The 26,455-nt window shown below is 39.9% G+C and overlaps 2 protein-coding genes and 1 pseudogene across 4 annotated transcripts in view; all 3 read right to left on the minus strand.

Annotated features, from left to right (window-relative positions):
* MMP20 (matrix metallopeptidase 20) overlaps positions 1 to 26,455 on the minus strand; it is a 208,031-nt gene that overhangs the window by 21,285 nt on the left and 160,291 nt on the right. The window lies entirely within an intron of this gene.
* On the minus strand, positions 4,880 to 11,928 carry LOC307109814 (nucleophosmin-like; annotated as a pseudogene). The gene has a single exon. The product of its transcript is annotated as a nucleophosmin-like (transcript).
* TMEM123 (transmembrane protein 123) overlaps positions 12,101 to 26,455 on the minus strand; it is a 44,621-nt gene continuing 30,266 nt past the window's right edge. The window contains exons 3-5 of one of the 2 annotated variants that reach the window (XM_079788744.1): positions 18,352 to 18,690; positions 16,647 to 16,800; positions 12,101 to 14,432 (exon numbers count right to left, since the gene is read on the minus strand). In XM_079788744.1, coding sequence (XP_079644870.1) covers positions 14,408 to 14,432; positions 16,647 to 16,800; positions 18,352 to 18,690 — 518 coding nt within the window. In that variant the 3' untranslated portion in view covers positions 12,101 to 14,407. The remainder of the gene's footprint in view (positions 14,433 to 16,646; positions 16,801 to 18,351; positions 18,691 to 26,455) is intronic. The other variant, XM_079788745.1, reaches the window with a different exon arrangement.

Here is a 26,455-nt window from a genome sequence, read left to right on the forward strand (position 1 = left end):
CGGGCTGAGTGACCCCTTCCCCTGCCCCGTGCACGAGTTTCATGCATCAGGCCTCTAGTATAGATACAATTGGAATTAAAATGTATATAAAAATTCTCAACTAAAATTAGATCAATCTGCAATGGATTTTAAAAAAATAGTGTAGTTGCTTTGTTGCATAGGTGTTAGTGGGATGAAGAGGTGGAATATAGATAATCGTAAGTAGCTATCTCCTTTTAGAGCCCAATCATATTTGACCTTTCCCAGATCTGGGTCTATAGTAGACTTGAGGCCAAGTGGAAAGGAGGCATATTAAGAGCTACTTTTTTTTTTTTCTTCTTACCCTACAACTACTTTAGATCCCTTTAAATAAAGACTGCAGTGGAAAGAGCAACCATTTATCCTTCAATCTCTTCTCTTGCCTTTATTTCCATCTTGATAGGTATACAATTTCATGTCAGTGAGGGAAAGTTTCTTCTTGCCATTATAGAAGGAATATACAGAGGGAATTAAATCCTTTTAGAAACTGTTCGACCTTTTGCTTAATAATAGCTACTGTGTATTAGGATTTGCTGTGTGCCAGGCATAGTGATAGATTCTTTAAACAATTAAGATGTGTTAGGGCTGAATTGTGCTCACACAAAATTCCTATGTTGAAACCCTAATTCCTGGTAACTCAGAATGTGACTATATTTGGAGACTGTGCCTTTAAAGAGATAAATAAGGTAAAATAAGATTATATGAGCCTTAATCCAATATAAATTGTCCTTATAAGAAGAAATTAGGACACAGACGCACTCAGAGAGAGGCCCATGTGAAGATACTGGAAGAAGATGGCCATCAACTAGTCAAGGTGAGAAACTTCAGAAGGACCCAAATCTTCCAACATCTTGATTTTGGACTTCTAGCCACCAGAACTGTGAGAAAATACATTTCTGTTGTTTAAGTCACCTAGCCTGGTACTTTGTTATGGTAGCTTTAGCAAACTAATACAAGGTGCTAGATACTTCAGAGCGTATTAATTCTACTTTCAACAATTGCAAAGTAAAATTTGAACAGGGATCTACTTGACTCCTTAGCTTGTGCTTTTGGAACAATTGTCCTATTAAGCGGTACTAATATTTGTAAAAATTGCATGGGCTGCGATCCAGCATAAGAACTATAACTGTGAGTTCTATGGATTTGAGAGTTTATCTTAGTTTTATTTAGCTACTCAAGTTTTAATAATGTACAAGAACTTATATTATTTCTTTATATGTGTGTGTGTAGCATAAAATAGAAGTGAATGGTAATGTAATATTTTATCCACTTGCTGAATTCTGTGTATCTAGATTAGAATGTAGGATTTGAATTCTTTATCTTTTTGCCCTCATAATAATCGGTGTCATAACAGTTATTCATTATGTTGAACAAATAGATGAATGTCAGATGTTTTGTTAGGTTTATTTATTGCCTTATTTAATCCTTAAAATCCTAGGAAACATGTTATCCCTTTTTCGTATATGTAGGAATTTAGGATCAGTGAAATGATGTAGATTGATGGAGATAATAGATGGTGGACTGTGAATTGTATATGGTCTAAGTGGGAATGACTCCAGAACTTTTACCTTTTACAATTTTAGTTTGTTAAACCACACTTCAGTTTTTTACTTTCCTACTTATGTTTGAAAATAATGTGTCTTTATTTCTTTACCTTCTTAACGTAAATTGGGGGAATTGAGTAATTTATCATTTGTTAGCCTTCTTATTTTCACCTGGGTGTTTCCAATGTTCTGTCTGAAGGCAGCACAGGGAGTGGGGCTGAACAGAGTTTTCTCTTCTGTTCCCCACTAACCAGTTAGGAGGCCCATAGACACAGGCAATAGTGGGGTGAAGACCTATGGTGGGTGGGTAGGGGCTTGGAGGAAGTAGGTAAAGGGGGAGAAAAACGGTAGGCATCTGTAATACTGTCAACAATCCTCTCTAATAAAATGGTAATATGCAAATTGACCATCACTCTGCTACATAAGCCACACCCACCAGCCAAGCCACGCCCACCAGCCAATCAGGGCAAGTATGCAAATTAACCCCCATCCAAGATGGCTACAGCCACAGAGAGCAAGGTTTCCCAGGTAACAGAGCAAGCCAAGCTTTCCTATAGCCGTTGCAGGCCTAAGCCTCCACTCAAGCTACAAAGTTTCAATTATAGAAGGTAAACAAATTCAAACAAATGGCGGCAGAATGGAGCTTGAGAGAGCAGGCCAGGGTTGCCGGCGGCAACAGGGGAAGCAAAGCTTCTCGCACACCCTGGCCGGGCTCACCCGCTTAAGGCTACAAAGTTTCAATTGTAGAAGGTGAATTAACTGCCACAGAAATGGCTGCCAGAGCCCCAGGCTTGGCTCCGCTCCAGGCTACAAAGTTTCAATTGTAGAAAGAAAATAAATTCCAGATACCAGGCCTCCGCTTGGGTCACCGGGGGGCATGGCCGGCCTGCAAACCACCACAGACCCCTCGCTCAGGCCGCCGCACACCCCAAGGGAACCCCACCCTGATCTGGGACACCCTTCAGGGCAAACCAGCTGGCCCCCACCCGTGCACCAGGCCTCTATCCTATCTAATAAAAGAGTAATATACAGATTGATTATCACTGCAACACACAATATAGCTGCCCCCATGTGGTCAAAGATCCTGCCCCCATGTGGACACAAGATGGCCACTACAAGATGGCCAGCAGGAGAGGGCAGTTGGGCGGCACCCGGCCTGCAAGGGAGGGCAGTTGTGAGGGACCAGGCCTGCAAGGGAGGGCAGTTGAGAGGGACCAGGCTTGCAAGGGAGGGCAGTTGGATGTGATCAGCCCTGCAGGAGAGGGCAGTTAGGGGTGACCAGGCTGGCAGAGGAGGGAAGTTGGGGGCAAACAGGCGGGCAGGGAGCAGTTAAGCATCAATCAGGCTGGCAGCGGAGTGGTTAGGGGGTGATCAGGCTGGCAGGCAGAAGCGGTTAGGGGCAATCAGGAAGGCAGGCAGGCAAGCAGTTGGGAACCAGCAGTCCTGGATTGTGAGAGGGATGTCTGACTGTCCGTTTAAGCCCGATCCTGGTGGGAGTCCCAGATTGGAGAGGGTGCAGGCTGGGCTGAGGGACAACCCCCCGCCGTGCACGAATTTCGTGCACCGGGCTTCTAGTAATATATATATATATATGAGGCCCTCTACTTGTTGACTGCCATTCCTTGAGACAATGGACAGCTGGCTGTCTGCTTTGAAGACAGACCTAAGTTTTTTTACTAGAAGTGTAACATTTCATCCAGTATCTCCTACTAGATGTAAAGTAAATCTATTGTGCATGGTAGCAGTTCTTAAACGTTTTGGTCTTGTCTTGGATCCGGTTTTTACAGTCCTAAAAAGTTTTGAAGGACCCCAAAGAGCTTGTGTTTATGTGAGTTGTACATATTGATATTTACCATATTAGAAATTAAACACAATTTTAAAATATTTATGAATTCATTTAAAAATAAGTTCATTACATATTTTTAAAATAAAGCACTACACATTGCATGTTAAGGTAGCACTTCTTATGAAAAATAAGATATTTAGTGAGAAGAATGGCCTTATTTTACATTTTGGCAAAGTTCTTTGATGTCTGGCTTAGTAATCTTTTGTAATATGTATTTTATTTTGGTTGAAGTATATGAAGAAAATTTCAGCCTCTCAGTGTATGTATTTGGAAAAGGAAGAATTTTTCAGATAATTATGGATATTCTTTTTTTTTTTTAATTATTCTTTATTGATGCTACCCCAGAACTTGACAAGTGTCAGGTAGTTCCTTAAAGGTAGTTGGAATGGGGAATGTGAAATCATATTAATGATCTTTAAATTTTTTTTGAATTTGCATTAAAACTTACAAATTTATTTTTATATTTCATAGTTTAGAATAATTTTAAGTTCACACCAAAATTGAGGGGAAAGTACAGAGTTCCCCTCTACCCTCTTTCCCTACATATGCACAACCTCCCCCACTGTCAGCATCCTTCACCAGAACAGTACATCTGTTACAGTTGATGAACCTTCATTGACACATCATTATAACCCAAAGTTAACAACTTACATTTGGGTTCACTCGTGGTGTTTTGACAGATATATAATAATGACATGTATCCATCATTGTAATATATAGAATAGTTCCATTGCTCTAAAAATTCTCTATGCTCCTCCTTTTAATCCCTCCCTCCCAGCTAGGCCCTGGCAACCACTGATCTTTTTACTGTTCAGTGATCTCTTTGTTTTCTGTTATATTAAGACTAGAAGCCCGGTGCACGAAATTCGTGCACGGAGGGGGGTTGTCCCTCAGCCCAGTCTGTACCCTCTCCAATCTGGGACCCCTGGAGGGCAGTCGGACATCCCTCTCACAATCCAGGACTGCTGGCTCCCAACTGCTTGCCTGCCTTCCTGATTGACCCTAACCGCTTCTGCCTGCCAGCCTGATCAACCCTTAACCACTCCGCTACCAGCCTGGTTGATGCTTAACTGCTCCCCTGCCAGCCTGTTTGCCCCCAACTTCCCTCCTCTGCCGGCCTAACTGCCCTCTCCTGCAGGTTTGATCACCTCCAACTGCCCTCCCTTGCAAGCCTGGTCCCTCTCAACTGCCCTCCCTTGCAGGCCGGGTGCCTCCCAACTGCCCTCCCCTGCTGGCCATCTTGTAGTGGCCATCTTGTGTCCACATGGGGGCAGGATCTTTTACTACATTGGGGCAGACATATTGTGTGTTGGAGTGATGGTCAATCTGCATATTACTCTCTTATTAGATAGGATAGAGGCCTGGTACAGGGATGGGGGCCAGCTGGTTTGCCCTGAAGGGTGTCCCAGATCAGGGTGGGGGTTCCCTTGGGGTGTGGGGTGGCCTGAGCGAGGGGCCTGTGGTGGTTTGCAGGCCAGCCACGCCCCCTGGCAACCCAAGCGGAGGCCCTGGTATCTGGAATTTATTTTCCTTCTACAATTGAAACTGTAGCCTGGAGCGGAGCCAAGCCTGGGGCTCCCTCCGCGGCCGGCAGCCATTTCTGTGGCAGTTAATTCACCTTCTATAATTGAAACTTTGTAGCCTTAAGCGGAGGCTGGGCCCAGATAGGGTGTGCGGAAAGCTTTGCTTCCCCTGTTGCCGCCGGCAACCCTGGCCTGCTCTCTCAAGCTCCATTCTGCCGCCATTTCTGTTTGAATTTGTTTGCCTTCTATAATTGAAACTTTGTAGCTTGAGTGGAGGCTTAGGCCTGCAACAGCTTGCGGAAAGCTTGGCTTGCTCTGTTACCTGGGAAACCTTGCTCTCTGTGGCTGTAGCCATCTTGGTTGGGTTAATTTGCATACTCGCTCTGATTGGCTTGTGGGCATGGCTTGTGGGTGTGTCGATGGTATGGTCAATTTGCATATTACCTTTTTATTAGGTAGGATCCACTGGTGAATTTTTCACTTTGAATGGGTCTTATTCATGCATAATCTTGTAACATGTGTTGGTCATTTGGAAAATAATTGTTTACTGAATTAGGCAAGAGCTCCTACATGTTGACACATTTCATTACTCAGTATCTAAAAATCACATTTGTTCTTACTTCTCATATCATTAGGGCAAGTCCAGGTATTGGTACGCTCTGAAGCTGATAGTGGTACATACAAGTTTCTAAAATTTTAATTTTTGCTGAAAAGCTTGATTTTTATCATCAGCTACAAACACTGTCAGTTGTTTTCTCAGACTCATTTCAACAGAATAACTGCCAAATACTTAAGTCTCTCAGTATTATTTTATCCAAGTTAAAATACTTAAATTTTTTTAAATTACAGATGACATTGAATATATTATTTTGAGGTGTACAACATAATGGTTAGACATTTATATAACTAAGAAGGTGGTCCCCCAATAAGTTTAGTATCCACCTGGCACCATACATGGGATCTGTCAGTATTATTTTTTATCAGTTATTCTTTTAAATAAAATTGCTATTTCATGAACAAAGCAGCTATTTCAGCTTGTAGTTCAATCACACAAGTTGCTTTTGTTTGAAACATGGCACTTTTGTATGTAGCGTAAGCACCATATGTGTACTTGCAATTTTGTTACATACTGTTAAACTAATTATCTACCCAAGGTCAGATTTACTAAAAGTAATTTTACTGCTTCATCTAGAATATTCTCAAATGAACAATCTAACTTTACACTTAAAGGAACTTGAAAAAGAACAGCAAAGCCCAAAGCAAGTAAAGGAAATAATAAAGCTTACAGCATTGGGAAACAGCCTAAGTGCCCATCAGCCGATGAGTAAATTAAAAAACTGGTATATCTACACAAAGGAATACTACGCTGCAGTGAAAAAGAAGGAATTCAAGATCAATGAACCCTAGAACTGGTTCTTTGAAAAGATAAACAAGATTGACAAACCTTTAACCAGACTCATCAAGAAAAAAAGAGAGGACCCAAATAAATAAAATCAGAAATGAAAGAGAAGTAACAACTGACACCAAAGAAATATAAAGGATTGTAAGGAAATATTACAAACAAATACAGTATATGTCAACAAATTGGACATCTGGATGAAATAAATTCCTGAAAGCAAAAATCTTCCAAAACCAAATCAGGAATAATCACAGAATCTATTCTGAATAGACAGATTACAACTAGTGAAATTGAAGCAGTAATTTAAAAACCTAACAAACCAAAGTCCTGGACTGAATGGCTTCCCAGGCGAATTTTTTTTTTTTCATTCATTCAAATATTTATTGAGCAGCTAGGGAGATACAAAGGTATTTAAAACATGGTCAAAGAGGCGAGATAAATGAACAAGTCAAGAAAAGTTCACTGAATCACAGCAAAAGAAAGGTGCATTAGGAGACTAAGTGAGATTGCTTCCAGACTGGAAGGGGGCCTGGGTGAGTGATAAACCAGGAAAGGACATTGAGATTAAAATAGAAGACTTCAGTCTGGATTGTTGATGATACTCAGTATGGACTATATTTGTCTCTCCTTTTCCTTTTCCCCATCTTTGGGCTTAATTTACCAGTAGTGCCCAGGATTGTTCAATGCGCCTTTCTATACCTGCTTGCATAATAGAAGACTTCAGTCTGGATTGTTGATGATACTCAGTATGGACTATATTTGTCTCTCCTTTTCCTTTTCCCCATCTTTGGGCTTAATTTACCAGTAGTGCCCAGGATTGTTCAATGTGCCTTTCTATACCTGCTTGCATTTTTGCTTTAATGTCTCCTACAGAACTATGTCCTTTCCGTGTTTTCAGAGTTTTTTCCTGTTTTTTGAAGGATTCTTGACCTTTTGATCTTGGTGTTGATGGTTTTGAGTCTTTTCCATTCTGATTTGATTTTTGTGCATTTTTGGCTGGAGTATCTCGTATGGATTTCTTTACTGGAGCTTTTTCTTCTGCTTCATCATCAAAATCATCATCATCTTCATCCTCATCATCTTCATCAGCAGTAAGTTTTACTTTTTTTCTGCGGCACGTTGCTACCACCTCCAGGGGCTGACCGCTTTCCAGACATACTTAGGAGTTTCACATCCTCCTCCTCCTAATCTTCTGACTCTGCATCTTCCTCCACAGCTACTAAGTGCTGTCCACTAATATGCACAGGCCCTGAACCACACTTCAACCGTAAGACCACAGGTGGTGTTATTTCAAAAGCCACCAAGGGAAACCGTTGGCTGTACAGACATTTTCAAAGTTGCCAGTGTTACTTAGTTGGACTGTCTTCGTAATTCATTGCCTCTGCTTCGACAATGTGCAGCTCATCCTTTGCTCCAGCCCCTAGACTGACTGTTCGTAAAGATAACTGGTGCTCATTTTCATCATTATCCACTTTAAAGTGATAATCTTTGTCGGCCTTTAGTCCACAACCAAAAAGGTAGTTCTGGGGCCTCAGAGGGCTCATGTTCATGTCCATAGAATCTTCCATGGGGTGGCAGCACGCACTTAGGTGAGAGAGAAGGCAGACGGAGATAAACGGCTTCTGTGCTGCAGAACAGACGCGCAGGATGGAATCGCACTAGGGACTTCCCAGGCGAACTTTACCAAACATTCAAAGAACTAACACCTACCCTCCAATTATTCAGAAAATTCAAGAGGAGGGAAGACTCCCAAGCTCATTTTATGAGGCCAGCATTATCCTAATTCTAAAACCAGAAAAAGAAATTACAAAGAAAATTATAGGCCAATATCCCTGATGAACATAAATGCTAAAATCCTCAACAAAATATTAGCAACCGAATCCAGCAATACATTAAAAAGATCATACACTGTGATCAAGTGGAATTCATTCCGGAGATGCAAGTTTGGTACAATATCTGCAAATCAATAAATGTGAAGGAAAAAAAAGATAAAAAATGTGAACAATAAAATGACAATAAATATATATCAACAATTGAATTTAAAAATCAAAATATACAAACAAGGAATCTAATGAACAAAATAAACTGGTGAATAAAATGGAATCAGAGGCATGGAAACATGGCATAAACTTTTGAACCTCAGAGGGAAGGTGGGGGGTGGGAAGAGATTAAACAAAATCTTATATACCTATAGACACAATTAGGGTGGCAAAGGCCTGGGGTGGGGAAGGAACTGGGTGGAGGGGACATGGGGAGAAAAAAGAGGGACACCTGTAATACTCTCAACAATAAAGATTTAAAAAATAATTAAAAATAAAGAATACATAATGGAAAGAAATAGTGTTGGGAAAACTGGACAGCAACATGCAAAAAAATGAAATTAAACCTTTATCAAAAACCATATATGAAAATAACTCAAAATGGATTAGAGGCAAACATAAGACCTGAAATTGTAAAATTCCTAAAAGAAATAGGAGAAAAGTTCTGTACCACCTAACCCTAACCAATATAACACCCAAAGTTTAGGCAACAGAAGTAAAAATAAGTGGGACAATAAGCAAGTTGAACAGCAATGATGGAAGTGGGCTTCTTTGTCTTGTGCCTGATCTTAGAGGGCAATCTTTGTCTTTTACCATCCAGTACATTCATTGTATCTTTTTTTTATTTTTTATTTTTTTTTATTAATCCTTACCCAAGGATAATTTTTATTTTCAGAGTGGAAGGAAGGGGTGGGGAGAGACAGAGAGAGGAAACATTAATGAGACACATCAATTGGTTGCTTCCCACATGTGCCTCAACCAGGGCAGGGGATAGAACCTGCAACTGAGGTACAATGCCCTTGACCAGGAATCAAACCTGTGACCCTTTTGGTCTGCGGGCATATGCTCTAACCACTGAGCAAAACTGGCCAGGGCTGTGTGGCTGTGGCTGTGTGTGTGTGTGTGTGTGTGTGTGTGTTTTAAATAAATGCCATTTGCCAGTGTGGGGAAGTCACTTCTATTTCTAGTTTTTTTGAGTATTACCATGAAAGGATGTTGGATACCAAATACGTTTTCTGCACCAAGATGGTCATATCCCCCTTTGTTTTATATACATTGATCTTTGCTATGATGAACTTGCTTGCATTCCTGGGATAGATCCCATTTCGTTATGGTGTATAATGCTTTTATTTTTTTAATGTATATTTTTTATTGTTGATAGTATTACAGATGTTTCCCATTTACCCCCCTAACCCCCCCAGCTCCTAATGCTTTTAATGTTATTGGATTCAGTTTGCTAATGTTTTGAGGATTTTTGCATTTTTATTCGTAAGAGATATTGGTTTGCAGTGTTGTTGTTTTTTTTTTTTAAATATATCTTATTGGCTTTTTACAGAGAGGAAGGGAGAGGGATAGAGTTAGAAACATCAACGAGAGAGAAACATCGATCAGCTGCCTCCTGCACACCCCCCACTTGGGATGTGCCTGCAACCAAGGTACTTGCCCTTGATGGGAATCAAACCTGGGACCCTTCAATCTGCAGGCCAACGCTCTATCCTTTGAGCCAAACCGGTCAGGGCAGTTTGCAGTTTTCTTGTGGTGTGTTTGGCTTTGGTATCAGGGCAATGCTAGCCTCACAGAGTGAGTTAAGAAGTGTTCCATCTCAGTTGATATATGTATTTTTTATATCCTTTGGGTACAGAGCATATGCAGGCCCCAGAAATTTCTTGCCAGATCCCATAGCTATAGGACAGGATGACATGTTCTGAGAAGCCTTTTACGTGCCCCTTTCTCAACTTTTTGAAGCAACAGCAGCAACAAACACAAAACAGGAGAGAGAGCAAGCTTGGAGGCATAGGAAAAATTCTCCATAAGAGGTGGTACTTCAGTTAGTTTTTAAGTGATAGTTAAAAATGATTATGTTTTATTAATAATAATAGGCAAGGCCTCTTGAGTAGTTGGAAATGATAAGTCTAGATATTTGGGGACAGAAGCCCACCCATCTCTTCCTCGATAGGAAGGCAGAAAAGAGCCAGAATGCTGAGTACTTTCTATTCACAGTAGAAATCTTACAGGACTTAATCTTAGCTCTCCAACTAATTTTTTACTTAGTTGTTAGCTATTTATATCCAGAGAGGTCTATTAAATTATTTTCTCTTTACTACCAACCTGCCAATGAATTTGTAAGATCACATAACAGCAGAGTAGACAAGTTTGTATTTTCTTTTTATTATGTGTATTTGTTTAATGTAGTCCTTTTTATCTTGTTGCTTGAGGTGTCATATCAAAAAATTTATTGCCAAGGAGCTTTTTTCCTGTTTTCCTCTAGTTTTATGGTTTCTGTTCTTACTTTTAAGTCTTTAGTCCATTTAGAGTTAATTTTTGTGAGAGGTGTAGGATAGGGGCCTAGTTTCATTATTTTATATGTGAATACCCAATTTTCTCAGTACTATTTACTGAAGAGATTGTTTTTTCTCTATTGAGTATTGACACACTTGTCAAATATTAGTTGATTCTGTATGCATTATTTCTGGGCTCTTGATTCTTTTCCATTGGTCCGTGTATCTGTTCTTATGCTAGTACCATACAATTCTGCTTAGTATAGTGTCTATTTTATTTAGAGTTAAATTGATCCTTTTCACCATCCCCCACCACCTTTGGCAAGCCCACATAGCTTTATAGAATAGCTTGAAATCAGGAAGTGGGATACCTCCCACTGTTCCTTTCTCGGGATTGCTTTGGCTATTTGGGATTGATTGTGGTTTTCAGAGTAGAGGTCATTCACCTCCTATGTTATTCCGATGTGTTTTGTTTTTGATGGTATTATAAATGGAACCATTATCTTTTTTCAGATAATTGTTAGTGCATAGAAATGCTACTGCTTTTTGTACATTAATTTTGCATCCTGCAACTTTAGTGAATTTGGTTCCACCCAACAGTTTTTTGGTGGAATCTTCAGGATATACTATATGTAAAACCATGTCATCTGCAAATAGAAACAATTTTTATTTCTTCCTTTCCAAGTCTGATGACTTTTATTTCTTCTTCTTGCCTGACAGAACCAAGCAAGGGTAGGGAGGAAGGAGGAATTGTGTACAAATATTATAACAGGGTACTTTTTTTTAGCTAAAGGATTTCCTGAGAACTGTACCCTTTCCCCTTGATTATCTTATAACAAACATTTGTTATTCTCAGATAGTTAAATTATATCCATTTTTAAAGGGAAAAATAAAGACTTGAATACTCTACATTAATTCATTTGCAGTTGATTTATATAGGGAATGGTAGTTTTTTATTTCTCCTAGGAACATACCTTTTTAAATTTACCCAGCAGAATACAGAAGTGGCTTCAATGAAAGTTCTTTGAGCAGTGCTTCTCAAACTTTGGTGTTCATCAGAATCACCTGGTCGGATTGTTAAACCATTGACTGCTGGGCTCCACCCCAGAGGTTCAGTCGAATTTCAGTGGGGGCTCAAAAATTGGCACTCCTAACAAGTTTCCAGGCGATGCTGCTGATGGTCCAGAATCCAAAGGTTTCCTTAAACCAGCGGTCGCCAACCTTTCGGACCTCGGTCCGTGGACCACTGGTTGGCGACCGCTGCTCCAGATAACTTCACTTACAGTGTCAGTTTAGCCCCAACAATCTGATTTTTTACTTGGGGCTTTTCTTATTGTTAATTTCTCTTGAGTTTGATAAAATGAACAAAACCACACATATAAAACTCTTAGTGAACAAAATTTTATTCTAAAAATAGATCTTAGTAACAATGAAATACCCAAAGCTGGTCATCATAATAAAAAGAAGAAAGAGGAATTCAATTTAAATGTTTCTTCTGAAAAATACAAAATTATCACTATAATATACTGCCAACTCTCATTTATCTGTTTTTGAATTTATTTATTTTAAGGATTACCTAATGAAATTTTTAAATCATTGACTGGATTCTGCCTAATATATACATCTGGATTGCTTTTATTTTCAAATTAAATACATTCTCAAAGAATGCAAACAAAATTGAACATTTGCTTTAAGTAAACGTAATTAGGAAAATAATTAGGAAATGTGCTCCAAAGCAAACTATTGGCTTGTATCACCGTTTCAATTTTTTGCACATAACCAAAAAAAACAACAACACAACAACACCTGACTGTACTGAAGTACTGGTATTTAAAAGTAACAAAACAAATTATACAACTTATATACAGAGAAAATTCAACTAAATTATTTCAAACCCAAAGCACAGGGAACTAAAGGCATATACTAGTAACATTTAGTACTTAAAAAGTGGTTTTATATCTTCAAAGTGCTAAAGAAAGAAGTACTCAAGAAAATTCCAGGCCTGTCTACAAAGTTCTGGCTGATTTCAGTACTGAAATATCAAGAACAAAGGGGACAAAACAACTTAAATCTAAAAGGCCCCTATTACTATTAAAGATGAGTTAGTCACATACAAGTCACATACAACTTACCTATCAGCCCATATTTTTTCAAACTAATATAAACACATGCTTTTCATATTTCTTCCATACTGCATGTGTTGCATACATCCTGTCATATCCATACTTTGGATAATATTTATCATCCACATTCATCACATTAACTGGCCATACTGCAGTGAGCAGAAATGACCCTTTTGTATAAAAATTTGTATATGACATTCTCCATAAAGCAAAAGCTGACCACAAAAGTTATATTTAATTTCTATTAAAGGCAGGTTCATGTTTATTAGGACACCTTAGCTCATTTTTAGACTGTTAGAAATTGGTATGGTTCACTTTGACTGATCTAAGATAGAAATACTATCTTAGTATGACTAAATACCTCTTTTGTCTTGACCCTGAGTTTTGAGTGCTGGAAATATAAACTGGAAAAGTGAAAACACTCAAAAAAATGTTGGCTAATATTAGTGTCCCCACAGTACTATGCTTTTTCTCTCCATTAACAATACATCTAAAAGTGCCTCCTCTTCAGCAAAAGAGGAGTGGTGGGAAAAATACCCCAATAAGGAATTCCTGTTTTAAAATTATTCCAAAATACATTGGTTTTAATATAAAAATGCAGTTTGCCCAAACTTTTTACAGTGCAGAAAAATATAATATTTTCATCTTACAGGTTTAGTAGCTTGAGGGGGGCTCTACAATCCTTGACTTGAGGAACAGATTAATCTATAGTTCTGACTAGACAGAGTGCTAAATGTTATTTGGAAATCATGTAAGGGACTTTTATTTTAAAGTTACGTGTGTTTATGCTGCATTAAACATTTCTATATATTGAAAGCAGCTTTAAATATTCACTAAACATATAATTAATAGCTGAATATGAAAAAAGGCAATTTCCAGTGGTGAGGCTATTCTCACAGTAGCAAATAATCTAACTTATTTAATACTAACAATTAAGTCTATAAAACACTATCACGTTAAACACTGCAGTTTGCTGAAATCACAGAGGGGAAAAAGGTAATTATATCAACTGCCATTGAAAACTCAAAAGGAGTTTTTTTTTAAATATACAGGCTAACAGGGTTAAGCCCCAGTAAGGTTTCTGCTTTTATTTGATTTTTTTTTCTGTGTGTGTGTGCGTTTTGTTTCTAAACCAAGTATTGTGCTTTAAAACATAGAATATTGATGCTTTCTAAAGAGACATAAACTAAAATCATGCTTAAGACCTGGTTTACTCATAACATTTCTGCTGTGTGGCATTAGTGAGATATATCCAGCTCTGAGTAGCACTAAGTTCTTTGTGTGAGCAATAAAGACAGTCAACATCCTGAGTGTTGTGACAAGCTCCTATTTGATGTCTTCCAGGTACTGGCCCTACGTGACCAATACCACAAGAAAATGCAACAGGACTTGTCTTATATATTTTCTAAAAGTGAATATAACCATTGTATTAACTAACTGTACGCTCCCAATGTTCATTAAAAACCCCAAACAAACCTTTTTTACCTTTAGTAATCATGAGGAATTTTCACATATTTATGTGACACATTGTACATTATGTGCATGACCTGTTTATACTATTTTAAAAAAGAGAATATTGGCTTATACTAATCCATAGGGTTGCATCAATCTTCTTTCCGTTGGTCCTTAGATTTCCTTAAATGATGGCATCATGTTCATCACTGTAATATATCAAAAGTTAAAATTACTTTGTTTTGTATCAAATCTACTTATATATTCATATTTTTATGTAAAGTAACAATTTCAAGTTTCAGCATCAAAGTGAATTGTGATTCCTTTAAGTAAAAGTACCTGGTGTACTGTAGTGTTTAAGGATTCAAGCGGGGGTTCAGGTGGTCAAACAAGCCTAAACTTAAATCTCTGCTCGGCCTCTTAGGGCTGTGTGCCTTTTCACCAGTTAGCTATTATTGCCTTCTTTAAAAAAGGAAACCACCATATTTCTTGAGCATTTATGTTCCAGATGTTATACTGCAGACATTACATCCATAACTCAGTTCATCCTCATAGTAACTCTGTGCAGAGGATACTTTTATTTACTTTATTCACTATCCCATTCTGCAGGGGATCAGAAGCTAAGCAGGCACGTGAACTTTGGTCTTGACCACTGTGCACTGGGCTGCCTCATTTATACAAGCACGGGAAGGCACCCTGTTAGTCCGCAGTCAACCAGACTCAAACTAAGGCTGTCTGCCCCAAGCCCCATGTCTCCCTATTTCACTCCACGGTCTCTCCACCCAACTCTAAGAAACATAGGAGCGAACACTTTAATCCGTGTTTTAATCAACTATTACCCAATAAATGAAAACTAGAAATGCTCATTAGTACTGGACATAGAATTTCTTTAATGGGACAAACATGAAGTCCTTATGTAATGTGTTGTTGTTTTTTTAAATTTCTTTATTGATTAAGGTGTCACTGTTTTGTTTTTTTTTATATAACTTCAAAGGGATTACTGGCTTTAAAATGCACTATTTATTTTTTTTACATAGCACTAAGAAAAATACAGCCCATTAAACTAAAACACAATGCTTTCTCATGCCATAGACTGGAAGATATAGCCTAATTTCAGAGGTGTTAAAATGCGGGGGGGAAAAAAAAACAAGAAATGTGTACTTGAACTCAACTAAATATGGTATTTTCATTATCTATTAGTTCCTACACGAAGATAAGACCCTTTTAGAGTCCAGCTCTGCTCCTGCCAGCATAGTGCCCTTTGTGGAGTGCGGATTCTGGACTCTGACTTACTCCACAGGGCACGCAGCATCATGTGGTCATGTATGTGTGAGGAAAATTTAGCCCATAAAGCTGAAATTGTGTACTTTGTAGTTAAATCAACTTAAAAGGGAAACTGTACATTGTAATTTAATTGCTTTACTATTTTATTAACCTCAACTATATGAATAAATATTGATACTATAAAAATAAGTGGCTTTTGATTTGCTATCATCAAATGTGCTTTCTCTTTAACTTCTTAAATTTATCAAGAAAACATGATAAATATTTCTAGAAACACTTAGTGCTTTTAAAAATTATTGCAAATTTCAAGGCTCAATCCGTATTTCCCAACTGTCTCTTAAGTGGAAAGTCTGTGTGGGATGCATATGCTTACAACTTAAGAAGAACGAATTTTGGGAAATGATCATCTATTCTATGGTATTTATATACATTAACTTCAGAAGAATGAATTGGTACTTCACATATAACACTCAAAAGAAAAAACCAGAAGGACTTTGTTGGCATAATGAAAGATGGGAGATAATACCTCCAAAAATCCTAAGACCTGTACAATCATATGAAGGGTGAACATGGTTTCGTGATCAGGACTTGATAAAACTCACCTGGAAAATAGTTTTACTACAGATAAAATGATAAAATACATTATGCTAACAACTCATTTGATATAGTAATTTAGCAGGGGAGATGTGCCTCTCAGAAGAATTTCTTCAGTTGCTTTGCCTTTGTCATTGAAAGCAAAAACCATGTTTTTACCAAGTATGTTATTTTAGTGCTACTGACAAACACAAGACATGCTGGGTCAACAGCCATATGAAACCTGATATAGGACTTCTTACAATTAGAGCTATAAGGAAGTAGAAAGCGTTGGCTTAACTTGGGTCTCTGATAACAAATGTATGACATTAATAAAGTCTATTTTATAGGTATATATATCCATTTGTTGGGGTAAAAAATTGTAATTAGAAGCTGTACACAAATAATTTACTTTGGGCATAGAGGATTAATGGGAATATAATTCATAAAACTATGAATTTCTAATATCAGAGATGAACATTCCCCTATTACTGACATTTTGTCATGATATTTAAATAAAGAAATACAGAAATAATATTAAAAAGTCCTGGGCAACCAAAACTCACATGGTTCTATACTGAATGCCTCTTCTTGAATAATACATTCTGCATCCAACGTAAAGAATAGATAAAAGTCCCAGTGTTAATGCAATACCACCAACAAAGCTGCCAATATCAAATTTTGATCCTTTATTTTCTTTAGAATTTATAGTTGCTGTGACTAGAAGAAAACAAAACAAAATAGGCTTTAGAGCTTTTAAAAAACATAATAAACTAAAACTTTCTGAATCTCTATATAATTGAACACTGAATTGGGGACAAGGGGGAATCTAAACATAGAACGTTGCTTTCCAGTGTGTCTAGCGAGTTGCCTGGCTTTAGCTTTCTTCATTTTATCTAACACATCTATACTACTAAAAGCCTAGGAGGCGTCTCACCCTCACGGCATCACAAGATGGCCACCCCCATGTCATCACAAGATCAGGGGAGGGCAGTTGGGGGCGATCAGGCCGGCAGGGGTGGGCAGTTGGGGGCGAGTGGGTCAGCAGGGGAGCAGTTAGGCATCAATCAGGCCAGCAGGGGAACAGTTAGGGGGTGATCAGGCTGGCAGGCAGAAGCGGTTAGGGGCAAGCAGGCAGGCGAGCGGTTAGAAGCCAGCAGTCCCCGATCGTGAGAGGGATGTCTGACTGCTGGTTTGGGATCCGGCCTAAACCAGCAGTAGGACATCCCCCAAGGGGTCCCAGATCAGAGAAGGTGCAGGCTGGGCTGAGGGACACCCCCCACAAGTGCATGAATTTCATGCACTGGGCCTCTAGTCTCTTAATGAAAAACCCCTAGTGCCTGCAACCCCAGGATCTTAAGGTCTTTGATAGCATTGGACTTGGATGGTCTACCAAAACCTCAGAGGCAGCAAGACTTGGGGAGTTTTTATTTTATTTTATGAATCCTCTAAAACAGCGGTCGCCAACCTTTCGGACCTCACGGACCACCAGTTGGCGACCGCTGCTCTAAAGAGTTCATGCCTTAACAAAATATGTCTGGGGAACACAGCTATAATCTGAAACTGGATCCAATCTGAATAAATGTTTCTAAGTGAAATTTCTCCTTTAAATAAATTGGGAATCTAAACTATTTTGTTTTAATCATGACAAGAGCCCAATATATTAAAGTTTATTTCAATACATAAATTGTAGTAATAAAGAAAATAAAATATATAAAAACACATAAAAGAAACTAGAAAGCCTGCTATTTGTTCCGATAAGTGTAATCACTAGCTTTTAAATAGAACTTCAACATTGGATAACTTAAAAAGAGGAACTTCTTAAAGTTTTTGAATTCACGGTTTCACAGGCATTATATTTTTTAAAAAGGCAAAAATTAAAGTGTGCCGAGACTCTGATACTACATACATGATTATATCTAATACCATCTTAAATAACTTTTTGGCACAATTTAATTAAAAACAAAGTTCACCATAATTTTGAAATCATGTAGATTGAGCCTGCCTAATTCCTTCCTACAATGAGGCAGAGAGTTAAAGGTATGGTAAGTTCTCACATCATAAAATGAAATCACTAGTATAAATTACTTATTCAGAGATAGGTCTTATTTGGTATGATTATGTTAGAAACCCATTTAAAAAAAAAAAAGGGACAAGAGCACTAAGTCAACTCTATTCCTGATCTCTACAACTAATTTATTTAATAGGAAATCATTGCCTAAATTTCTGCATTTATTTTTGCAGGAGAAATAGATCATTTTTAATACATACTTGTTACCGATGAAGAAACAGATGTCGCTGAACTATTGTGGGTTGTGGCCATCGTGGATGTCGACATCTGGGATGTGTGTTGTGAAACACTTGTTATTTTGGGTGTAGACTTTAAGGTGGTGGAAGTCATATTTGCTGAGACCCCTTGTGTAGTCATCTGAGAAGTTGCTATGGGTTTCACGGTGACAGCTGTCACATTTTTTGAAACTGGAGTTGTTGATGGCTTTGCTGAGGATTTCGAGGTGGCGTTTGTCACTGGGGAAACTGGATTTGTAGATGGTTTCACAGTGCTGATGGAAGATTCATTTTTATAGGTGGGAGACACAAATGCAGTATTCCCTGGAAGGATATAAAAACAACAACATCAAAAGAGCAGAAGGGAGGGGAAGAAAGGCAGAGCGAGGAAGGAAGCGTACGATGTCAACTTTCCCACTGCAGGCTTCCAATCCGGAAGTAGGCCGGGCTGGCAGAAAGAAGAAATTCCAACTTTGAATCAGTGTGGAGTTTTATTAGTTTGGTATTATTCTGGAAATGAGAGACATGCTACTAAATACAACTCATTCAGCAAAGTGGACACACTATGGATAATACCTTGGCTAGTGTAGGTGGAGGGTGGAGCTGCCAGGAAAGGGGCATATGCAACACACAGTTGTTGATGCTTAGTGTTATGGGTTGAACTGTGTCCCCCTCAAATTCATATGCTGAAGTCCTAACCTTAGGATAGGACCTTATTTGGAGACAGGATCTTTACCAGGCAATCAAGTTAAAGAGATGTCATCAGGATGGTCCTTATAAATGGGGAAGTGGGGGTTAAGAAACTGGTGCCCGTATAAAATGGGGAAATCTGGAAGTAGACACACACACGGAAAGAACACCATGTGATGATGAAGGCAGAGATCAGGGGATGCTTCCATAAGCCAAGGAACACCAAAGATGCCCAGCAAACCACCAGAACTAGGCAAGGGGCACAGAAGAGATTCTCTCGCGGCCCTCGGGGGAAATCCGCCCTGCCGACAGTCCAGCTCCAGCGCTGCAGACAATGCATTTCTGTGGTTTAAGCCACCTGGCTTGTGGCCCTTAATGTGGCAGCCCCCGGAAACCAATACGCTCAGGTTCAGTTTTTCCTTTCTTACAAACGTGTCTCTCGGCAGCTGTACCAGTGGTTGTGCTGAGCTGATTCCCTTTACAGATCTTTGAAAGGAATCACTGTGAGATGAAGTAAGTCAGCCAATACTTGCCAAATCATTGCCAAAATGTGTTTAGATAAAACTTGAAGTCACCTATAGATTTCAGTTAGACAATTTCTCAATCTTAACCCCTGGTTTCAACTAACAATCACAGGAAAACGAAAGGGCTGTAATAAAGTATCTGTGCACCATCCTTCCCCATAGTGCAGGGTTCAGGAGGAAAAGAGGAACAAGATAAAGAATGTACGCCTGGACCTGAGTGACGTTTTGTCGCTGCTGTGAGAATACTCAAAACGGTCCAATCAGCTCTCCACTTCTGTTTTGTGATGAGAACTATTCTCTGTACACAATTTTCTATGGTAGAACGAGAGCTTCCATTTATTGAGCTCTTCTCTTTATCAAATGCTGGTGATGTTTTCCAGGCATGGTGGGTACAAGCTCAAGCTCTGATCAGCTCAGCTGGGTTACCACAGACAGGTTACTTAACCTGAGATCCACTCTCCTTCCCCATCTACTTAAGAAAGGGAAGTCACAAATATTTGGAAGAATTAACTGAGATCATTTGTGTTGAGCACTTGAGTACAGTGCCTGCTAGAGGACATGAACAATGAATGTTCTGTTTTATTAAATACTAGAGGCCTAGTGCACGAATTCGTGCATGGGTGGGGTCCCTGTGCCTGGTCAGGAATCGGGGCTGATCAGGGCAGGGGGCTGGGGAAAGATCGCGGGAGGGGTTCCAGGGTGTGTGTCCGGCCCATCTCGCCCAGTCCTGATTGGCCGGACCCCAGCAGCAAGCTAACCTACTGGTCCAGAGCATCTGCCCCCTGGTGGTCAGTGCACATCATAGCGACTGGTCCACTGGTCAACTGTCAGCCCCCTGGTGGTCAGTCAGTGCACGTCACAGCAAGCGGTTGAGCAGCCTTAGCATATTACGCTTTGATTGGTTGAATGGATGACTGGACACTTGACACTTAGCGTATTAGGCTTTTATTATATAGGACATCTCTCTTGCAGAGCGACACTGTACAGTTCCCTATAGAAAGCTGAAGAGTAGGCATGGCCAGATCTCCTATTTCTATGGTTGTCATCACTGGAATAACATCATATCTGAATAACATTATATTGAAGAGGATGCTGTTGGGGATATTTTCAGTTCATCGATGTAAATATCCAAAAAGAAAAAAAGTGACGCCCCAGGACTTTTCCTATTAACGCCAGCTGGCCACCTTCTTCTTACAGCAAGGCCAGGGCACTCTGTCAGCAGCCTGTTGTTTTTTCCTAGTACCAAGTAAAAGTACTCATCCTTTCCAAAGTCTGGATTTATGCCAACTGTCTTTGTATAACTCTGCTGTGTTGAAATAACTTTCCTTATTCTTATAACCTCGTGTCCAAAAATATCTAAGTGTCACTTTCCCCTTGAACCTAAATGTTTCAAACTTAAGGATGACAATTTGTTTTCAGCAGGGCATCAAATACACACTTAGTTCAAAGTTGAAAATACATATCCAATTTAAAAATTTTTTCAGTTATTTAAAAATGACATAGTAGTAGCTTTATATTCCCTATTACAGTTGTCAAAAATACTGAGCTATTTAAGGCACGGACCATAAATTTCTGGTGCCAGAGTTATTTTAAAGTCTGTGATTCTAAGCACAGCAGTCTGCAGCTGGAGGAAATTTAAAAAAATAACTAGCTCAGTGCATGGCTCTGGGAATATTTTTAAACACTGAGAACCTCGTTCCTATAGAGAAACTAAATACCAGTGCAATCCCCGAAATGTTCATTATTTAGAAAGCAAAGAGGCCACTGCACAATGTCAATAGACTCGTTCCAAAAATTCTTCTGAATTCAAATTACCTGAGGACCAAAAATCTATAGAATTGAAAAAAATGCAGATTAAAAAAAAATAACCGAATAAGGAAACAAGGCTTTTGAAAAAAGTATCCTTATAGAGAACTGTCCATTTCCTGAAAATCAAATATATTTTACAAGCTCCTAAATTTATTTTATTTTTTATATATATTTTATTGCTTTTTTACAGAGAGGAAGGGAGAGGGATAGAGAGCTAGAAACATCGATGAGAGAGAAACATCGATCAGCCGCCTCCCGCACACTCCCTACTGGGTATGTGCCCGCAACCAAGGTACATGCCCTACACCGGAATCGAGCCCGGGACCCTTGAGTCCGCAGGCCAACGCTCTATCCACTAAGCCAAACCGCTTAGGTACAAGCTCCTAAATTTATAAATTAAATAATTAATATTCCCCAAAGGAAAAATAACTATATATGAACACAGAATAACTGGGGTGCTTTAAATAAATTATAGTATATCGGCAATGCATTTTATTTCCACATTTTAGTTACACTATTATTTGCTTAAACTAAATCTTATTAATATAAACAGGATGTTTGTTTACTCTGGAAAGAACTGAAAGAGGTATTTTCAAAGTAATTACCTGCCTTAAGGACAGTGAGAACTAAAAACTGTGGGACACAGTCTGGATTTGTTAAAGGAAATTCAGTTTGATATTCCCAGAGCTGTACGGAACAAAGTGGCTGAGCAGCGAGGGTCAAAAGCAGCAAGGCTTTTCAAGGTGGTCAGACGGCCACGAGACAAGGCCTGAGCTGGCTGGGGCTATGAGACAATGTCCAGGCTTTGTTAAGTTTTTGCCATAGGTTTCATTCCTTCTATTCCATACCCACACTTAGTAACCCTGGCTAATTACAAAAGGAACATGAATCACAGTCACAAGGGCATCGGGCATGACTGGTATTATTTTCTCTCTGTTCCTGCTCAAAACCTTCCAAGCCTCTCATCCTGACCATCCTCACTCTCCATGCAACAGAATCCACTATTTGCTCTGTTTACGAACACACTCCAGTTAGCCTGGCTTCTCACTACTCAAGAACCAGCTGTGATCACTCCTCCCAACACTTGTTTAGTACCTACTCCATTGCAAGAACTACTTTTGCAGGCTCTGAAGACACAGAAAGATGCAATCCTTACCTGAAGGAGGTCATGGGCTAGTAAGGAAGACAGGAAACAATACCATTACAATATGTTGTGTCAGACACCAGTTCCATTTTCACCTCAGGAATCTCCCTTTTTACTGAAGGCCGATTTATTTTTCATTTTTCTGTACTCTTAATTGTATCATTATTACCATTAAAATTGATAACTTGCTTGATCTTTTCAAGGGCATTACCTGGTTAATAATTGCAACAACTGAATCTTGTATTTTCATTTTGCTCTACAAAAGTACCAGGCGCAGTTTTAGAAGAATTTGATCTTTTTTTTTTTTTTTTTTTTTGCATTTGTTCCAGATTGTGTAAGGAACTACAGGGAAGACCAAAGACCTGTCTAAACTCTTCACCATGACAGAACGGCCCATGTCTCCTCGGCTGCTTAATGCTCTGCCACTTCTGTCTGCCCCAAGAGGTCTAACTACTGACCTTTATCCTGGCATGAAGTTCATTTCTATGTTTCTTTATTGCTTTTTCATATTAATTCTTCTGCCTGAAATATTTTCCACACATTCTCAGTCTGGTGAAATCCTATTAATGTTCAAGGCCACGTCTAGAAGTCACATTAAAGTTTTATTAAATGCACTAAACAGGTCACTTAAAATACAAAGATTATCAGAATGGATTAAGAAGAAAACATGGACTGTTTACAAGTGATATATCTCAAACATAAGATCCAGAAAAGCTGAAAAGTACTGAAAGTAAAAATATAAAAGTTATATGACAAAATTACTGACCTGGAAAAAGGTTATGAGTGGTTCTGGTTCAAGATGGTGGTGTAGGAAGATACTACACTCACCTCCTTCCATTGATACACCAAATCTATAGCCACAATATGGTGAATTGTGGGGAAAAACAACCCTCGAAAACTAGCTGGTCCAAACATTTGCATCACAGGGATCTCAGAAAGAGAAGAAAGGGGCAGAAAAATTATTGGAAGAAATAATGGCTAAAAACTTCCCTACTCAGGGAGGAACAGGCATCCAGATACAGAAAGCTTAGAGTTCCAAAAAAGATGAACCCAGAGAGACCTACACAAAGACACAATGTAATTAATGTGTCAAAGGTTAAACACAAGGAGAGAAACTTAAAAGCACCAAGAGAAAAACAACCTGTTTAATACAAACTTTCCCCTCTTCCCCATTTCCCTGGCAGTAATACTATCAGCAGATTTTTCAGCAGAAACTTTGCTGGCCAGAAAGAAATGGCATGATACATTTAAAGTGCTGAAAGAGCCAAAACCGGTTTGGCTCAGTGGATAGAGCGTCGGTCTGCGGACTGAAAGGTCCCGGGTTTGATTCTGGTCAAGGGCATGTACATTGGTTGCGGGCACATCCCCGGTAGGGGGTGTGCAGGAAGCAGCTGGTCGATGTTTCTCTCTCATCGATGTTTCTAGCTCTCTGTCCCTCTCCTTTCCTCTCTGTAAAAAATCAATAAAATATATTGAAAATAAACAAAAAAATAAAAAAATAAAGTGCTGAAAGAAAAACTTCCAACCAGAATACTCTACCTGGCAAAGTTGTTCAGAATTTTCCTCCAAGATCAATAATACAAAAAGATGCCCATTATCACCATTTCTATTCAACACAGTATTGTAAATCCTAGCCACAGCAACCAAAGAAAAAGAAGGAAGTAAAACTTTCACCATTTGCACAGCACCTGATACTATCCTATACAATAAAGAAGTAATATGCAAATTTACTGCCATGTGGTCACAAGATGGCCACAAGATGGCTAGCAGGGGAGGACAGTTGTGGGCAATCAAGCCAGCAGGGGAGGGCAGTTGGAGGGGACCAGGCCTGCAAGGGAGGGCAGTTGGGGGTGACCGGACCTGCAGGGGAGGGCAGTTGGGGGTGACCAGGCTGGCAGGGGAGGGCAGATGGGGGCAATCAGGCAGGCAGGCAGGTGAGCGGTTGGAAGCCAGCAGTCCCAGATTGTGAGAGGGATGTCCGACTGCCGGTTTAGGCCCGATCTCACAGAGAGATCGGGCCTAAACCGGCAGTCGGACATCCCCCAAGGGGTCCCAGATTGGAGAGGGTGCAAGCTGGGCTGAGGGACACTCCCCCTCCAGTGCATGAATTTCGTGCACCGGGCCTCTAGTATATGTATGTATGTGTACACACACACACACACACACACACACACACACACACCAAAAGATTTCATAAAAAAAAAAAACTATTAGAACTGCCCTAGCCAGTTTGGCTCAGTGGATAGAGCACTGGCCTGTGGACCGAAGGGTCCTGGGTTCAATTCTGGTCAAGGGCACATACTTTGGTTGCAGGCTCCTCCCCGACCTGGGCCCTGGTCAGGGTTCGTGCAGGAGGCAACCAATCGATGTGTTTCTCTCACATCAATGTTTCTCTCTTTCTTTCCCTCTCTCTTCCACTCTCCCTAAAAATCAATGGAAAAATATCCTCAAGTGAGGATTAACAAATAAACAAACAAAAAACAGAAAAAGAACATTCGAACTAACAATTTAATTCAGTAAAGTTGAAAAATACAAAATCAATATACAGAAATATGTTGCCTTTCCATACACCAATAATGAATGATGAGGAGAAATTAAGAAAACAATCCCATTTACAATTGCATAAAAAAGCAAAAAATACCTAGAAATTTAACCATAGAGGTGAAAGACTGGTACTCTGAAAACCATAAAACACTGAAGAAAGAAATTGAAGAGTGTACAAATAAATGAAAGGATATACCATGCTCATGGATTGGAAAGATTAATATTGCTAAAATGTTCTTACTACCTAAAGCAATATACAGATTCAATGCAATCCCTATCAAAATACCAATGACATTCTTCTCCGAACTTGAACAAGTAATTCTAAAATTTTTATGGAACCAAAGAAGACCCTAAATAGCCAAAGAAACCCTGAGAGAGAACAAAGTGGGAGATATTACACTCACTATACTACAAAGCTGCAATAATCAAAACAGTACAGCACTGGCATAAAAACAGATATATAGAAACAGGTATGTAGAGCAATGAAAGAGAATAAATATGGTCAGTTAATCTGAGACAAAGTAGGCAGAGGATATACAATTAGGTAACGACAGTCTTTTCAATAAGTGGTGCTGGGAAAACTGTACAGATACATGCAAAAAAGTGAAACTGGATCACTTTCTTACACCACATCCTATCTAATAAAGAGGGAATATGCTAATTGACCCTCATGCCATCGCAAAGATGGTGGCGCCCACAGCCAATATGCTAATTACTGCCCCGCCCTTAAAGATGGCAGTGCCCACAGCCAATAAAGAGTGAATATGCTAATTGACTGCCACGCCCTCAAAGATGGCAGCACCCACAGCCACAAGATGTTGGCGCCCAGTCCCCTCAGCCCTGCCCGTCTTGCCGCGCACCTACCTCCGGAGTCCCCCAGTCCCCTCAGCCCCCCAGCCACCCAGGGCTGCCCGAGGCTCAGGTAACCAGGGCTGGCTGAGGCTTGCGCTGCCAGCAGTGGCAGCAGCAGAGGTGTGATGGGGGCATAGCCTTCCCCTGATCGCCAGGTCGCCTCCCGCATGTGAGGGCTCCTAGACTGTGAGAGGGGGCAGGCCAGGCTGAGGGACACCCCCCCCTCCAGTGCATGAATTTTTATGCACCGGGCCTCTAGTCCTATATAATAAAAGCCTAATATGTAATATGCAAATCGACCGACCGGCAGAATGGCGGAATGTCAGGTCGCTATGACGTGCACTGACCATGCTCAACGCAGGAGCTGCCCCCAGGTCAGCCAAGTGGGGGCCTCCCGATTGCCCCACAGAGGGAGGTGACAGGCAGCGGCGGCGGGTGGCGGGGCTGGCGAGCAGGTGGCGCCAGCCCGGCCAAGGCAGGTGCCAGTGGGGGCCCCCCGCCGGTCGCCCGACAGATTGGCCCTGAT

Source organism: Cnephaeus nilssonii, assembly GCF_951640355.1.
Source record: "Cnephaeus nilssonii genome assembly, chromosome: 13".
Taxonomy (NCBI): domain Eukaryota; kingdom Metazoa; phylum Chordata; class Mammalia; order Chiroptera; family Vespertilionidae; genus Cnephaeus; species Cnephaeus nilssonii.